Here is an 18,162-nt window from a genome sequence, read left to right on the forward strand (position 1 = left end):
TTGTCCTTGTCAACAGAGGAAGCCCTTTTTGACCCATGAGATCTGCATTATTCTTGAATTGAGCAAAATTTTAAGAAATGGTAATGAAAGTTATGACATATGCTTATATGAATGAGAACTAAACTTCTGTTCATTTCAAGGCAAAGACATTATGTGTGAAAAAGTCGAAAAAAAGATTGATTTTAGAGGTTTTCATGAGGCGTCTTTTTCTAATATTTCATAAAGCGTTCACCTGTCACGCCGAAGGCCCAGTGGGCACAATGTATGAAGCCTATTTCTGGTGTTGATATTGCTTGAACATTGCTAGAAGCCGCTTAAAACCATACACACCCAACTCTAATATTTCAACCTCAGCAAGCTGTTGACCCCATTACAAAGATCTGGTAAATATTTCTGGTCTTGGACTTGTTTATACTTAGATTATCATTTGAATTTGTATTGTTTTTCACTTATTTTAGCCATATTTGACTGTGTCCAAAAGAGTAAGAAAGGAGAAAGGCTGTTGTCATCCATTTGAAAATGTTTCCTAACTTTAATAAAAAAGGTTTCCTGGAACTTTAAAATTTGACATTTCCCGTCGGCTCAAAAGGATCCTTATTTTACCTCAACCAGTCATGATAAATATATCATGGAGAAGCATCTACGTCCAATTAATAATAAACAAGTTAACAATAACCGTCAAGAATGTGGGATTTCCAGATTAACAGAGTCTGGAATAATGAGGTTTCACTGTACTGAACTAATACACCTCAGTTGTCATCTTAGTCCTAATGACAATCTCTTAAGAAAAGAAAGAACGAAGAGACTTAACCATAAAAGAAAGAACAAAGGGAATATTATGAAAGAATGAACACATCTACAAAAATATTTAGTAGATATTAACAATTAATAACAATGTATCACCATGATGCTATAGATGTTTATTCCCATAGTGTATCCATCAATGACAATGTATTGTTATGATGTGAAAGGTGTATACTCCCCAAGTGTATCTATCAATAACAATGCATCACTGTGGTGCTATATATGTTTATTCCTCTAGTGTATCTATCAATAACAATATACCACTGTGATGCTATAGATGCATATTAATCTAGTGTCTCTATTAATAACAATGCATCGCTGTGATGCGATAGATGTTTATTACCAAATCAAAAACTTCTTTTCATTGTGGCCACATCTTAAGGAATAAAAGCTGTTTTTTCTCATGAGGAACAGGGCTGTGACCAACGTTTACCCTCTGTGTCATCCACCTCCCCCCTCATACAGAATGAAGTTTCTCCAAAGCTGATCAGAATATAGACAGCAGAGTTGTGTAATCACAGGTGGAGGAGGAGGATCAGTTGTAACAGGGATACGGGACTAGTAATACAGGGATAATATGATAATATTATAGCAAAATCATGCGGCATTAACATATTTTTGTCCTTTCTCACCCTTCATAATTTGTTTAGTTCATAGTAACAATGTTTCGCTGTGATGCTATAGACGTTAATTCCTCTTGAGTATCTTTCAATAACAATGTGTCACTGTAATGCTATAGATGTTTATTCCTCTAGTGTACCTATCAATAACAATATACCACTGTGATGCTATAGCCTCTAGTGTATCTTTCAATAACAATGCATCGCTGTGATGCGATAGATGTTTACTCCCATAGTGTATCTATCAATCAAAATGTGATGCTGTCATGCTTTTGATGTTTATTCCCAAAGTGTATCTACCAATAACAATGTATCACTGTAATGCTATAGATGTTTATTCCTCTAGTGTATCTTTCAATGACAACGTATCACTGTGATGCTATAGATGTTTATTCCCCAAGTGTATCTATCAATGACAATTTATGGATGTAATATTTACCTTCTTGTCATGAATTACCAACATGTGCATTACGGTGTTGCCATTGTTGTCCTGAAGGTTTGGGTCTGCGCCCTTTGCGATCAGCAGCCGCACACACTCCTCCTGACCCAGGCAGGCAGCAAAACTCAGTGGGTACTCACCCAAATATACATGGCTAAAACACAAACAAAGCTTTACAAGATAGATACTTACAACAGCTTTGAAACTCAGTGTATAAACATTGTTCACTGTAAATGATGTAAAGTATGACATTTATTACCATCTTTAGTGAGTGAGTGAGTGAGTATGGTTTTACGCCGCTTTTAGCAATATTCCAGCAATATCACGGCGGGGGACACCAGAAAATGGGCTTCACACATTGTACCCATGTCGGGAATCGAACCCGGGTCTTCAGCGTGACGAGCAAACGCTTTAACCACTAGGCTACCCGACCGCCCCTACCATCTTTAGAAAGAAGCATTTTATAAAACATAATTGCATTATTGAAAAGTCCAGAGTAATGAAAACATAGCTTTATCAAAATATACAAGCAACGCATACACTTAAAAGTTTAAAAGTGCAAATCTTAAGCTTTAATTAACTGTAGTAGCCTTGGTTTTTCGTTGTTATTTATTCCACACTCAGCAATATTCCAGCCATATGACGGCAGCCTGTAAATAATCCAGTGATTGATATTGTGAACAACAAGCACCAAGCCTGACCATCCAATCCATTTAATTTCCTCTTCAACCTTACAATTCTAAGCTATTTTGCACAGTAGGCCAGGTTTTCCAAAACAAAAGCTTATTTTCATTAGGCCACATCTTAAGGAATAAAAGCTGTTTTTTCTCATGAGGAACAGGGCTGTGACCAATGTGTACCCTCTGTGTCATCCACCTCCCCCCTCATACAGAATGAAGTTTCTCCAAAGCTGATCAGAATATAGACAGCAGAGTTGTGTAATCACAGGTGGAGGAGGAGGATCAGTTGTAACAGGGATACGGGACTAGTAATACAGGGATAATATGAAAATATGATTGTAACATTATGCAGCACCTTTCTCACCCTTCATAGTTTGTATAATTACAATGTTTCGCTGTGATGCTATAGGCGTTTATTCCCCAGTGTATCTATCAATAACAATGTATCGCTGTGGTGCTATAGATGTTTATTCCCCAGTGTATCAATCAAAAACAATGTATCACTGTGATGCTATAGGCGTTTATTCCCCAGTGTATCTATCAATAACAATGTATCGCTGTGATGCTATAGGCGTTTATTCCCCAGTGTATCCATCAATAACAATGCATCGTTGTGATGCTATAGGTGTTTATTCCCCAGTGTATCTATCAATAACAATGTATCGCTGTGATGCTATAGGCGTTTATTCCCCAGTGTATCCATCAATAACAATGCATCGTTGTGATGCTATAGGTGTTTATTCCCCAGTGTATCCATCAATAACAATGTATTGCTGTGATGCTATAGGCGTTTATTCCCCAGTGTATCTATCAATAACAATGTATCGCTGTTGCTATAGGCGTTTATTCTCCTGCAGTGTATCCATCAACAATGCATCGCTGTGATGCTATAGGCATTTATTCCCCAGTGTATCTATCAATAACAATGTATCGCTGTGATCCTATAGGCGTTTATTCCCCAGTGTATCTATCAATAACAATGTATTGCTGTGTTGCTATAGATGTTTTTTCTTCTTGTGTATCGATCAATAACAATGTATCGATGTAATGATATAGATGTTTTTTCTTCTTGTGTATCTATCAACAACAATGTATCGATGTAATGCTATAGATGTTTTTTCTTCTTGTGTATCTACCAATAACAATGTATCGATGTAATATGCTATAGATGTTTTTTCTTCTTGTGTATCTATCAATAACAATGTATCGATGTAATATGCTATAGATGTTTTTTCTTCTTGTGTATCGATCAATAACAATGTATCGATGTAATGATATAGATGTTTTTTCTTCTTGTGTATCGATCAATAACAATGTATCGCTGTGATGCTATAGATGTTTTTTCTTCTTGTGTATCGATCAATAACAATGTATCGCTGTGATGCTATAGATGTTTTTTCTTCTTGTGTATCGATCAATAACAATGTATTGCTGTGTTGCTATAGATGTTTTTTCTTCTTGTGTATCGATCAATAACAATGTATCGCTGTGATGCTATAGATGTTTTTTCTTCTTGTGTATCGATCAATAACAATGTATCGATGTAATGATATAGATGTTTTTTCTTCTTGTGTATCTATCAACAACAATGTATCGATGTAATGCTATAGATGTTTTTTCTTCTTGTGTATCTATCAATAACAATGTATCGATGTAATATGCTATAGATGTTTTTTCTTCTTGTGTACAGTGATCGCTCGCTATTGCGCTACCAATGGGGTCCAAATAATTGGTGGGCGTTATAGACGATGAGCCGTTTAACCGAGGCCGAGGCGGGGGAGCGCGCTCGGCAAATCTCAAATCATCAATAGGCCTATGTGTTTATCTCACGTCACGTCAAAATAGTATATATTTTTATAGACCTAGATCTACCTGTAATATCATTCATTTATTAAATCTGTCATATTTCACAATGTCTGAAATACGTATTCCATTCTAATTTATCAGTTTTTATCAATAAATTAAAAAATTATTCACTATTTCCCGCGATGTTATTGAAAATAAAATTCTCGGACACACATTTCGACAACGGGTCCGCATCGAACATGTCAAAGAGCAAAATAAAGACTATTTTAAGCAAATCTTTAAATATATTATACAAAGTGATAAATAAAATCAACAAAAATATATCTAAAAGTAATCAAACTTACATCTAAGTTATTATTTCCATCGTTTCGTGCGATCGCGTGTAATGTAAGTCAAATGACATCTCGGCTTTCGTCGCCTTGAATTCTCGGCTCGGACACAACGTTTAATGCAAAAATATATGCATGAAAAATCTTTGTCACAGCTCGTAACCTAGCACGATACATTCGCAAAGTTCCATATTTTTAATATATATCGTGATTTCCTGCTTAAAACGTTCAGAATAACACGATTTAACAAAAAATCTTTCGCCAACTTCTGAAATTTATCAAACACGAGCTTTGTATCACAGCTTGATTGGCTGCCTGAGGTCACGTGCTCAAAATTGACCAATCACGAAACTTGTAGCAGATTTCGGCAAGAAAGCGTCATTAGAAACAAATTTTAATCCAATGAAATCGCTTGTTATAACTACGGGGAAAAAACAGGCGATGTTACGAAAGCGCGATTACGAAATGAATGACCGCCGTGTTGTGACAGCAACTACATGTGTGTGACAGTTTAGCCTTAAATTGGATTGCCCACTAATTAAGAATATAAACTTCACTTGTGGTTCTCTTTTATTGCATGCATGCGCTTCTAAGATCAAAGGATGTATAGTGTGAAAAGTTAACTAGTAGAATTTCCGGGACCTGCCGCGGATGTTTTCAAACAGATTATTAGAACTCCATTCAGCGATAAACCGTTGATTATGCAATGAGAAGCGTTATGTGCAAATAAACAACGAACAACAATACAATCATGTCTGTGTAAAACTCTCAGTATTAAAAGTGTACATAAATTTTGGGAGCCATGCGTTACCGCGCGTAATAACCGAAGTAGCGCTTTATCGAAGAGCGCAATAGCGAGCGATCACTGTATCTATCAATAACAATGTATCGATGTAATATGCTATAGATGTTTTTTCTTCTTGCGTATCTGTCAATAACAATGTATCGATGTAATGCTATAGGCGTTTATTCCCCAGTGTATCTATCAATAACAATGTATTGCTGTGTTGCTATAGGCGTTTATTCCCCTGCAGTGTATCTATCCACAACAATGTATCGCTGTGATGCTATAGATGTTTTTTCTTCTTGTGTATCGATCAATAACAATGTATCGATGTAATGATATAGATGTTTTTTCTTCTTGTGTATCTATCAACAACAATGTATCGATGTAATGCTATAGATGTTTTTTCTTCTTGTGTATCTATCAATAACAATGTATCGATGTAATATGCTATAGATGTTTTTTCTTCTTGCGTATCTATCAACAATGTATCGCTGTGATGCTATATTTGTTAACACAGGGATGATATTACAATACTATTGTAACATTATGCAGCCTTGACATAGTTTGGTCCTTTCTCACCCTTCATAGTTTGTCTTCTCACAGACCTGCACACACTCATGGTCAAGACTGTCCGTCCGGGAGTCCTTCTGGTCATCGGGGCAGAAGAAGTTGCCACAGCAGCGGCCATGGTAGTCTGCACCGAGGTCCAGGAGGAACTTGACCATAGCTGGATCCTCATTGGTGATAGCCATGTGGAGGCAGTTCTCACCTTCAACAAGAGAGTGAGTGAGTGAGTATTTCAGTTCTGCCTTGGTCATCTTTATGTGGGAGGAAACTTCAATTTGATGATGTTCTCGATGTTTCCTGCTTTTGTGAAACACAAGAGAACAGAAATATAATGAAAATAAATCTTTTTTGAGCCCACAATGATAGGATCCTGGCATGACTAAGAGAAGCAACTGTGAAGTAATTTCTCACTCACTCGTTCACTCCAGACATCCCACCTCATACAGAGTACAGTTTCTCCAAAGCTGCTCAGAATATAGACAGCAGAGTTTTGTAGTCATCAGTGGGACAATGTCTCACAACAAGTTTGTTCAATAGTTCACACACAAGTAGGCTCATACATGTTATAGAGCATTTAACACAGATGAAGAAGTCAAACTCAAAAACTGTCCCACTTTCGGTCGGGTACCCGAACTCATGGCTTTCAACAGTCGCAATGACCTGCATTACCTTGGGTTTCCTCACACACAAAACATAGAGCTGACATGCCACGATATAACTGAATACTACAAAACAAACACTCACTCACTCACTCACTCACTCACACACCGGTCATAACAACCTGCATTACCTTGGGTTTCCTCACACACAAAACATAGAGCTGACATGCCTCGATATAACTTAATACTACAAAACAAACACTCCCTCCCTCACTCATTCACTCACTCCAGTCATTTTCCCACCTCATACAGAGTACAGTTTCTCCAAAGCTGCTCAGAATGTAGACAGCAGAGTTTAGTTGTCATCAGTGGGACAATACATATCTTACAGCAGGCAATGTGAAGAGAACTAAAATTCATGAATAATTAATCTAAATTATATTGTTAAAAGACACCTTTTTATTCATTCACTCAGATTCATTCACTCTATCATGGTGTGAGAAGGAAACAGTTTTTTTCCTTTTCAGCTTCTGTCATGTAATGATACCAATTACATTATAATCCTTTTTTTTACCGCCATCATATAGCTGGAATATTGCTGAGTGCGGGGTTAAACAAACAAACATACAATATAATCATTTTCACTCCTGTCTGCTTGATGATCTGACAACCCCAAGTCACAACACAGAGTAATAACACAACAAATATATGGTTGGTTGGTTTGTTGTTTTACGCCGCCCTCAGCAATCTTTCAGCTATATGACGGCGGTCTGTAAATAATCGAGTCTGGACCAGACAATCCAGTGATTAATATCATGAGCATTGATCCTTGCAATTGGGATCAATGACATACATCAACCAAGTCAGCGAGCCTGACCACCCGATCCCGTTAGTCGCCTCTTACGATAAGCATAGTCGCCTTTTACCGAAAGCATGGGTTGCTGGTGACCCCAGATCTTCATGGGTAAAAAAAATAAGGATTGATACTAAGTTTATTAGATAAATTTAAGAAATATACTTATAGGTCATATCAGGTGACCTTTCCAATCACCCAATCAGTGTCAGACTTCTAAATGTCCTGCACAAATGACTATAACATTCAAACCAGCATATCTGATTTCTGTATTTTTTAAATTGAACCATATTGAGCAGTTCCTAACATAAATAATAAAGACTGCACAATTAAATTGTCATGGATAATTTATACACACTGTCATGTCTGAGTTCCATGGCATCTCACACAAAAGGGACTACAACCGAAAATATTGTGTTCTGTGTGTATTTTCCTTTGTTGAGATCAAAATTTATGAATCCAGTTTGTAAAGAAATGAAGCTGAATCGTTAAAAATGATGACATCTGAGGGGGTCAAGAACCCACATTCCTTCTTTTATTTTTGGGCAGTCAATTAGTTCAAGTAGAGTTCTGAAGTGACCTGGTGTGATTTACGTAGAGAGGTATCGTGTCAGGGTAAAAGATCTGATTTTAATGAGACTGGTATTGATTCTGTGAGTCTGATGTTCATTCTTAACTGTTTCAACTATCACCCTCCGCCCACATACTCCAAACACATCAGTTATTCTGAGACTCTGACTTGCCATCAATGATGAATCAACCTGTCCCAGTATGTTGTCTGCCCTTTCCATTCACACCTCAACAATCACACTCCTTGTTTTGGCCAACTGTCTGTTCATTGAATGACTTATTCCTGCAATGCCAGGAATAGGCTGTATGCCACCATGGCCTGTCTGGAGTTTAAATATGCACCAATTGAAAACTTAAAGGGTGAGAATAACGCAATTACGTAGCTTAAAATTAACCCTGTGTGTAGCTTGATGATTCCAGAGGAGCAGAGGATGGTGGAGATCTATATTTACCCTGGTAGTTTTAAAATGAATGTGTGGGTGTCCTCGATCGGATTGTTTGAGCAACATTCTTAAATAGGGTTTGAAGCCAGATATATTGTTGACTTTTAACTGTATGTGAATGAATAGTGTCGTTTTCATCAGACCAAATTTTGGATAACACTTTCTGAGTAAAGTACAGATTCTTGTACTTTTTTGGGTTGAGACCCGTCAGGGATTCGAACCCACACTGGGTGGTTGAGTGGGTTAGATCGCTGACTTTGTGTGCTGGCAATTAGGTGTCTCACTCGGGCAGTGTGGGTTCGAATCCCGGACGGGACTCAACCAAAAAAGTATGAGAATCTGTACTTTATTCAGAAAGTGTTTTCCCAAATATAACATTTGTTACATTTGACCACTTTCTAAATGGCATTGTGTGTTCATAACATTTAACATGTTTACGGTATTCAATTATTTTTAACAGTGGTTCTCATGTGGTGACAAACAATAGAGAGCCAATAACATACCGGTACTTAATGACAGCTGCGAATCTTAAAAAACATCATTAAAACTAGCGTAGGGTGGATAGGATTTCAAAAAATTCATCCAATAATTAAGTACAGACAGAAATGATGATTTTCATATTTGAAAAGAAAAAAATTGAGCTATCAAAAAGGTTTTTTTCAGCAGAGCTACTTTAATTTGCTCAGTAGGCCAAGTTTCCCAAAACATCTAATAATAAGTGAGGCGGTTGGGTAGCCTAGTGGTTAAAGCGTTCGCTTGTCACGCCGAAGACCCGGGTTTGATTCCCGACATGGGTGCAATGTGTGAAGCCCATTTCTGGTGTCCCCCGCCGTGATATTGCTGGAATATTGCTAAAAACGGCGTAAAACCATACTCACTCACTCACTCACTCTAATAATAAGTAATAATAAATTATGTTTATTCTGATAAGGAACAGTGCTACAAGACATTGTGACCAATATGTATCTAGTGTTGCAGACTTACATTACATTTCCCCCAGACCACATGACTGGCTACTTGAAACTCTAACCAGTCTTTGTCAAGAGTTGCCAGTCCCAAACTTCATGCACAACTTTTTCTGTTGTCTGTTACATCAAACTTGAATTAGGGTTGTTTAGTTTTTGTACACAATAGACAATTTAGACATGTGTATTGCTAAATGACAGAAAATATACCACCATCCACAGGCCCAGTAGATTTTGTATTTCACCGGTCCTTTTGGAAATTAACCCATGATGGACGGTCGTACAGGAATTATTTGCAACTCTGGGTTTTGAAATCTGTATTCTTAAAAATAAGTGTTGTATTGTGTTCCATAACATGACTGTTTTACTGTGTTCTTAAACATGACTTTTGTTCTGTATTCTTAATGCATAATGTATTTCATAACATAACTGTTGTATTGTGTTCCTAAACATAATTGTTGTATAATGTATTTCATAACATAACTGTTGTAATGTGTTCCTAAACATAACTGTTGTTCTGTATTTGTTGTAATAAGCACACAGGATGTTTAAAAAAATGACAAGAGGGAGCACTTCTTAAAACCAAAGAGTTAAATTTGTTGTCAGAGCTTGAGCAGTAGTGAACAAACATAGTTCAAACCAGGGGTCCGGAAACCGTCACATGCGCCGGACATGTCCGATTGGGAATCTCAAATGTCCGGTTTAAAATATTGCTTACCGGACATTTAAATTTTTCTGTCCGGACATTTTAAAAAGTATTGTCCGGACATTCTTAAATTTTGACCGGACATGATCAACAGTTAGGACTGAGCAGTTTCTGTCTGCAGTTGTAACACAATGAAGATTATCTACACTGACAAGCTTTGTTTGTTTTGATTGCTGTAAATACATCGTACCTACAATGATAGTCCAATCGGTCAATCACTGTAATAGGCAATAAACTGAGTTGACACTGATTAATCGAGGATTAATTACTGAGAACCTCTTGTTAATTTGAGTAAAATGTGTTTACAACTGTACATAAATACCTTGCATCATCGATGTACCTCATTATCCTCACAATGCTACGATACGTAACCTCAGACAAGCGTGACCTCTTGTTAATTTGAGTAAAATGTGTTTACAACTGTACATAAATACCTTGCATCATCGATGTACCTCATTATCCTCACAATGCTACGATACGTAACCTCAGACAAGCGTGACGACAGCCAGTCGACCGATGCAGATCAGTCGAGCGGATCTGCCAAACCCTCAAAGTCTGAATGATCATTTTGTAAGTCGTGGCTAACGACTTTCACTTGGTTGACATACAATGAGGATTTGCAGATTTTATTGTTTTCAGTAGCTAGTCGTATATTGAATCTTGATTGACCACCATTTTGCTTTCTGTGACAATCGATATCAAATTTTTTTATGGTCAATAATTAAGTACACTTGAAAAAGTATTCAAATAACTATTGCTATCAACGATAGTTTAGGATTTATGATTATATGTCTTGTTTTTAAATAATCTTTAGTTTAAAAAAAACCTTTTCCCATGAGGTCACGTGATAACCAAATATGGGATAATAGTCTCGATCCAAATGTTACAACACGTACACTTGAGCAGACTCATGAATATTAATTAGACCGTTCACAACGTTAACAGATCGTTATTATAACAGAAACAAACGTATGTTTTCCATATATATCTAAAATGATATTATTTGTTATTAATTGTCCGGTGAATTAAACAATTTAAATTGAAACAATTCATAATTCATCATATTATGAATACGTAACAACTTGTAATTTGTGTGTAAAAAGTCGTACTAAAATACGCTGTTTGAAGAGGGCGTGGCATAAATGCAAATGTCCGATTGGGATTTTAAATTTTCCGGACCCCTGGTTCAAACAGCTATGAAACTAAAAAAATAAATCAAAATTAGTTACTAGACAATTCTATACTCTTCTGTGGCGTTGTTTCCTGTAAAAAAGTAATTATTCACAAGAAAATATGGACAGACCTGTACATTTTCTGTCTTGGTAGGGGGCGCTTAAAACAGGTTACTTACAGATTGGCCTAGATTAGAGAAGGGTGCTTTATAAATATGGCAAATACGGTAATAAATCTTGCGCAATGATAACTTAAGTAAAATTTCGTGTCAGACCATCCATAAAACACAAGAATAAATTGGCCTTTGCCTTATGAATATCACACTGGGAAAATATGTTAAACTCGTGAGTGAAGAGATCAACCAGGTGCACAGCCATGGGGCATGACACTGACAGGTAGACAGCAACAGCGGCACACCTGGGACAGGTAGACAGAGACACACCTGAGGCCGGCCGCCCACAGGTGCACGAAACCCAAACCCTTCTGTCCGTCTCTTGGAGGGGACGAAACATCAGCATGGTCTTAGCAACAGAGAATAATCTATATTTCTTTTTCAAAACCTCAACACATGAATATGAATATTTTCTATATTTGTTATGTGAACATGAACACTACAAACAATTCTAATGATTTGAATATTATTTTTATATTATATTTATTTCATAAATATAATTATCATAATCTTATGGTAGATATGTTACCTTACACGATATGTTCTTGGTCATGGATAAATTTATGGTTAATTATGCAAAGTTAAAACCAGAAATGAAAAGAAATATGGTCTGCGTGATTGAAATATGTTCTTAAACATTGTATGTCCTTGTATGGAAATTCATGGCAAGACAAGAGTTTCTTTTAGGGCATAAATATGCATATTGCAAAACAAAGTCTGTGAAATAATGAAATGAAGTTGGTCTAGGCTTATTGTAAGGTTCAAGTAAATTCAAATATACAATTTAGTAAAACGACTTGAAATACTGTAACAAAATCATTTCTATGTTTACTAACTACATGAAACTTGATTTTTTGTTTGTTGTTTAACACTGCACTCAGCAATATTTCAGCTATATGATGGCGGTCTGTAAATAATAGAGTCTGGACCAGACAATCCAGTGACTGACATCATGAGCATTGATCCACGCAATTGGGATACGATGACATGGATCCTACAAGTCAGTGAGCCAGACAACCTGATCCCATTAGCTGCCTCTTACGACAAGCATAGTCACTTTTTACGGCAAGCATTGGTTGCTGAAGCCCTATTTTAACCCGGATGGGTGACATGAAACTTGAAACAGCTGTTGGAAACATCATACTGAAACAAGTCAGTAAAGCTCTCATGACACCATAATATTGTTTGTGACTATATTTACACTGGGTATTCTATAGTGCCCCCAATAGTGATCAGCTAGTGATGGTCCCCAACACCCACATTGGTCCCATCTCATGATGGTCTCCTCCCCCACATTGGTCCTCAGACCCACATTGGTCCCCATTCCACGTTGATCCCTACACCCAAGATGGTTGCCCCTACCCACAACGGCCCATCCACCCACACTCACCATAGTACTCCTCTCCATTGTAGATGTCGTTAAGCAGTTGAGGGTAGAGTCGGAGAAGACGCTTGGCCAGGTCAGCATGGATTGCCGAGGAGTTGAGGAGACACAGATGCAAGATGGTCTCCCCGACCTGGCCCCGCGAGTCAAGCTCCCAGCACACCTCGCGATACTTGCGCTCTGAAACAAAATGTGGAAAAATGTCACACAAAATGTCATCACCCCCAGGGCAAGCTCAGGGCGACTAGTTTGATGTATCTTTATGTAAAATGTAGCATTCATTAAACGCAAAAAGATATTTGAATGTTTCAGGTTGGATGACTTTTTCATAATATTTTAGCCAAACAAAACGTATGCAAAACAGAAAATAATAACATCCTGATCACATTTCAAAAACAATTATTTTTTTCTCTAATTTGTCAATAATCTTGTAATTTTCTTGCCGTCAATGTCATAGGCCACAACAAATTAATTCATAGATTTTCATCCAAATCTTTAACAAATCTGAGCATGGTGAAGCATTTAGTATTTTAAATGTATTTTTATTTAACCACAGACCTATATAAAGGTATCTATGTAAATTGAGGTTTTCCATAAAGCATGTGTGTTTGGAAGGACTCATAATGTATAGGACGTATGTATTCAAGTTAAGAAAGAGGGCAACAGATTTAGCCAATTGTCTTTCGTATGTACTTTGGGACAATACAATGATGTGAGGCGGGTGTATAGCATGTTTAGAGGTAAGGCAGGTGTTAGCATATTGACCAAGAAAATCTGGAAAAATCTCAAATAATAATAATAATATATACATTTTTATTCATTCTTCTACAGATTTTCTGGCTCCTTTAATCATTAACTGACTTGTCGCAGACCCAGCTCGCCGACTCAAATCGTTCCTATTAGCAAGGAATTATTTCTGAATTATTTGGTTAAAAATTTAACTTTTTTTAAGAAAAGAATCTCAACCATGACACTTTCTAAATCCTTACATGTTCTTTGAGTCAGTGAATAGAATTGAATTATTCTTATTATTATTTCTTTAGCATGTTTAGTCTAATTTTTTGTTGTAAAATCAGTATCAAGCTCTTGTATAGTGGTCTGATTTTCTAAACACTCAAACAAACTTGTAACTCCCTAGAGACAAGCTGAATAATTGAGTAAATATGTTTCAGCTGCATCCAGACATATTCCAGTTATATCACAGCAGTCAGCAATATTCCAGCTATATCACAGCAGTCAGCAATATTCCAGCTATATCACAACAGTCAGCAATATTCCAGTTATATCACAGCAGTCAGCAATATTCCAGTTATATCACAGCAGTCAGCAATATTCCAGTTATATCACAGCAGTCAGCAATATTCCAGCTATATCAAAGCAGTCAGCAATATTCCAGCTATGTCACAGGAGTCAGCAATATTCCAGTTATATCACAGCAGTCAGCAATATTCCAGCTATATCAGAGCAGTAAGCAACATTCCAGCTATATCAAAGCAGTAAGCAATATTCCAGCTATATCACAGCAGTCAGCAATATTCCATCTATATCAAAGCAGTCAGCAATATTCCAGCTATATCATAGCAGTCAGCAATATTCCAGCTATATCACAGCAGTCAGCAATGTTCCATCTATATCAAAGCAGTCAGCAATATTCCAGCTATATCAAAGCAGTCAGCAATATTCCAGCTATATCACAGCAGTCAGCAATATTCCAGCTATGTCACAGGAGTCAGCAATATTCCAGCTATATCACAGCAGTCAGCAATTTTCCAGCTATATCACAGAAACAAATTTTATATTTGGGTTTACACTTTCTTAGTAAAGTACAGAATTTTGGGGGTTGAGTCCCGTCCAGGATTCGAACCCACACCGCCAGAGTGAGGCACCTAATCACCAGAACACAAAGTCAGCGATCTAACCCACTCAGCCACCGAGGCTTCCACAAAAATGAAAGTCTGACAATTGGTAGTCTAGCTCATGTACCTCTTATTTTCTGAAACATCTGGGTACACTGTCGGGCTGGGCCGAGTCCAGATTTACTACCCGGGTACCCACACCCCTAATACCCAACCCTACCCGGGTACCCGCTGTTGGTTTCAAGAGATAGGTACAAAATGTCCGATTGGGAATAGTTTGACAGTAGCCCTGGCAGAATGTATTTAGATACACGTATAAAACAATGTGGTCATGCATACACTGAAGTTGACTGAAGTTTTAGCTTTGTTCAAACATATAGAAGTCAGAAAGAATGTGTTCATAGTCATGAACATGATGAAGAAATGCGAACATTAGACACTTAAAATTGTCGTGTAGCCATATAATCGAGACTGGCATATAATCGAGACTGGCACAGACAAACCAGTGATTGATATTGTGAGCATCGATCCATGCCATCAGGGTACACTGACAAGTTATCAACCATGTCACCGAGCCTGCCCATCCAATCCATTTGAAAAGTATTAAAGAGAAGGACAAACTAATACACCTTAGACTTTAGAAAAAATAAATACTTAGTTAATTATTTTCTATCATCATCCGATCACCAATATTTTTGGGATTACTAAAAATAAACATGCTCATAAAATATTACTTTTTTTTTTACAATGACACTACAGTTTTGTAAAGACAATTTGCCAGTAGTTCACATTGTGTGATAGAAAATACACTAAACTTAAGAGCATGATTACTTATAATTCACAAGCAAATAAGTATGGCTTTAATAGATAGGTGCTGTGTGCAAACTCAGTGTGAGGTGCTTCAGGAAACGTCATCACATAGCGCCTGGGAAGTGAGTGAGTGAGTGAGTAGGTTTTATGTCAATATAAGCATTATTCAAGCAATATGAAGGCAGAGGACAACAAGAATGCCCTGAAAACATTATACCAATGTGAGATTCCAAAGCTGAGTCTTTGCCTTGAGGAGCAATCACTTTAACTACCCTACGCCCTGTGTTTAGAAACACTGTGGTCATAATTAATATTTATAGGCAGATAATTATTCTTGTTAAAATATATTTCTTGTTTTCTGTGCCCTGCCCGCCCCCAAAATTGACATCACCCCTAACAATTATCTTATTTTTAAACACTGTTAACAAAGGGTAAGAGGCTATTTTTTAAGCAAAATTCCAGTTTTTGCACCGGATTCCAACTTTTTGCACCTATAGCAGCAGGGGGGTTCTCCAATAGAGAATGACCTTCATCTACAGAGAGAAACAAATATACATGCCAATCAAGACACTGCTAATGTAGACATGGGATATAATTTGAAGATTCTTTTTAAAATGTAAATGATTTTTAAATAATGTGTGTAATTACCAACCATTAACATGCATGAAAACAAATACTGAACGAACAGATAAATATTCTTAAAATCTCAAACATTTGCTGAAACTAAATATGACATAAACACCATGTTGACAAGAAAAGAAAATAACAAACAGAAGTTAATCCTTGCAAAAGAAAAACTTCAGGTTGCTAAATAAAAAAGAAATAACTTTAAGCATGTGAAGTGATACATTGTTGCATTTTTTTCAAACATATTTATTATTTTAATAACAGCATCCAAAATATCATTAACATCACCAGGGCTTATGACTCATAAATTATTTTATTATACCATCAAACCAAAATCTTTGGATGGAGATTATAATTTATAAGTATAATTTCTAGAAATATTGTTGTACCACATGTTAAATCTTTATCATTTTATATACATAGCTAGCTAGAATTAAATAAGATGCTGCATTTCAGAGACGATTTACGCGCGCACACAAACTAAACACACCCTGCTGACATACGAAATAAAACAATTCCTGGGTGTTTCCGTGGCACCTCACCTTGAGGTTTATGTTGCATATACGTTCCCGTGCTCTCTCCATCTTGAAGAATCATGTCTATCATCGCCAATTCTTTCGCCTTTTTCTGCTTCTCCTTGCCAACCTTGATTTTGCTTTTCTGCCTGTCTTTATTTCTTGCCATGATAAGATCAACAATGGGCACTTTCTTTCCTTTGCCATCGTTATATAAATAGCCCTTCACTTCGTTTTTAAGTTTTTCATCAATTTCCTTGTAATTTTTCGTCCACCTTGCCCGTTTCATTAGCTCTACAAGTTCACCGCCCCCTCTCAGGTTGACGAGCTGATAAAGTTGTTTTGAATCATTGTCCGCTTGATTCTTGACGCCTGTCGCAACAACGGATGTATTTCCCATTTCGCTGCAATAGCAGATGATCAAATACCCGGAAACAGTCGCTATATATCGTGTGATGAAACTGAGGTTAGGGACCTTTGGATGTTTATAGTGAGCCTTTCATCTCACCGACAGCGTCGAAAATGGCCGCCGATGCCCTTAGTAGCAGATATAGTCTCTTTCAGAAAATATATATTATCATAAAAATACTGTTCTACGTAAATTTCATTAACAAAATGTATAAATTCGTACATATTGTCATGCATATATACCTAATATGCTCCGGAAATGATATTTGAATATTTTGTAAAGCATAAAAAAGCACAATTGGAAATAGAACTGCAAGAAGTATTCATAAAATTATCATTTCATTATGTGTAAATAACATCACGCGCTGTCTGGCAATGGGGTTCGTTCGCGTAGAACCTGTTTATATTTTATGCCCAACATTGCTGCAAAGTCCTAATTTCGTTTCATAAACTGCGTTGGTTAATATATCGATAAAGACCCGCGAAGATCCAGGGTGGATTTGGTCTTCAACAACCCATGCTTGTCAAAACATTCTTGTGGTAACAGGCGACTAACGGGATCGGGTGGTCAGGCTCGCTGACTTGGGTGATATGCATGTCATCGTATCCCAACATTGCGTAGATTAATGCTCATGATGTTAATCATTGCATGGATTGTATGGCCCAGACTCGATTATTTACAGATCACGCTTATAGAGGGAATATTGCTGAGTGCCGTGTTGTACAATAAACAAACCAAATGATTGACATTATGTATGAATAAATCATTCATGAACCAAATAAACCAATAGAGTGAGTGAGTTTAGTACAACACAACTCTGCACAACGAATTGCGGCGCCTCAGACGCCTGGGCCACTTATATCAATAGAAAATATATAGAGAAAGTCACCCGAGTGTCTTTTGATATCAAATATATCAACACGAGTTGGAAAAGGTGGAAAAATTCCGAGGCTTGCACACGAGAGTGAGATTTTATTTATCATCCAACATCATTCTTCCAACCAGTTTGTAGACAGCAATTAGCAGTGCTAAGTCTAAAAAGTACTGC

General features: G+C 37.0%; 1 protein-coding gene across 10 annotated transcripts in view; it reads right to left on the minus strand.

Annotated features, from left to right (window-relative positions):
- LOC124142490 (transient receptor potential cation channel subfamily V member 5-like) overlaps positions 1-17,244 on the minus strand; it is a 42,652-nt gene extending 25,408 nt beyond the window's left edge. For 7 of the 10 annotated variants that reach the window (XR_007219324.1, XM_048389005.1, XM_048389004.1 and 4 more), the window contains exons 1-5: positions 16,733-17,244; positions 16,055-16,096; positions 12,904-13,077; positions 6,045-6,234; positions 1,864-2,017 (exon numbers count right to left, since the gene is read on the minus strand). Coding sequence is in view for 9 of the 10 variants with exons in the window: in XM_048389005.1 (XP_048244962.1) it covers positions 1,864-2,017; positions 6,045-6,234; positions 12,904-13,077; positions 16,055-16,096; positions 16,733-17,105 (933 nt within the window). In the remaining variant the exon portion in view is untranslated. The remainder of the gene's footprint in view (positions 1-1,863; positions 2,018-6,044; positions 6,235-12,903; positions 13,078-16,054; positions 16,097-16,732) is intronic. The other 3 variants (XM_046510988.2, XM_046510989.2, XM_046510984.2) reach the window with 1 other exon arrangement.
- Between the last annotated feature and the right edge of the window lie 918 nt (positions 17,245-18,162).

The sequence above is a fragment of the Haliotis rufescens genome, unplaced genomic scaffold, assembly GCF_023055435.1.
Source record: "Haliotis rufescens isolate VD_foot unplaced genomic scaffold, xgHalRufe1.0.p SCAF_8, whole genome shotgun sequence".
NCBI classification, from domain to species: Eukaryota; Metazoa; Mollusca; class Gastropoda; order Lepetellida; family Haliotidae; genus Haliotis; species Haliotis rufescens.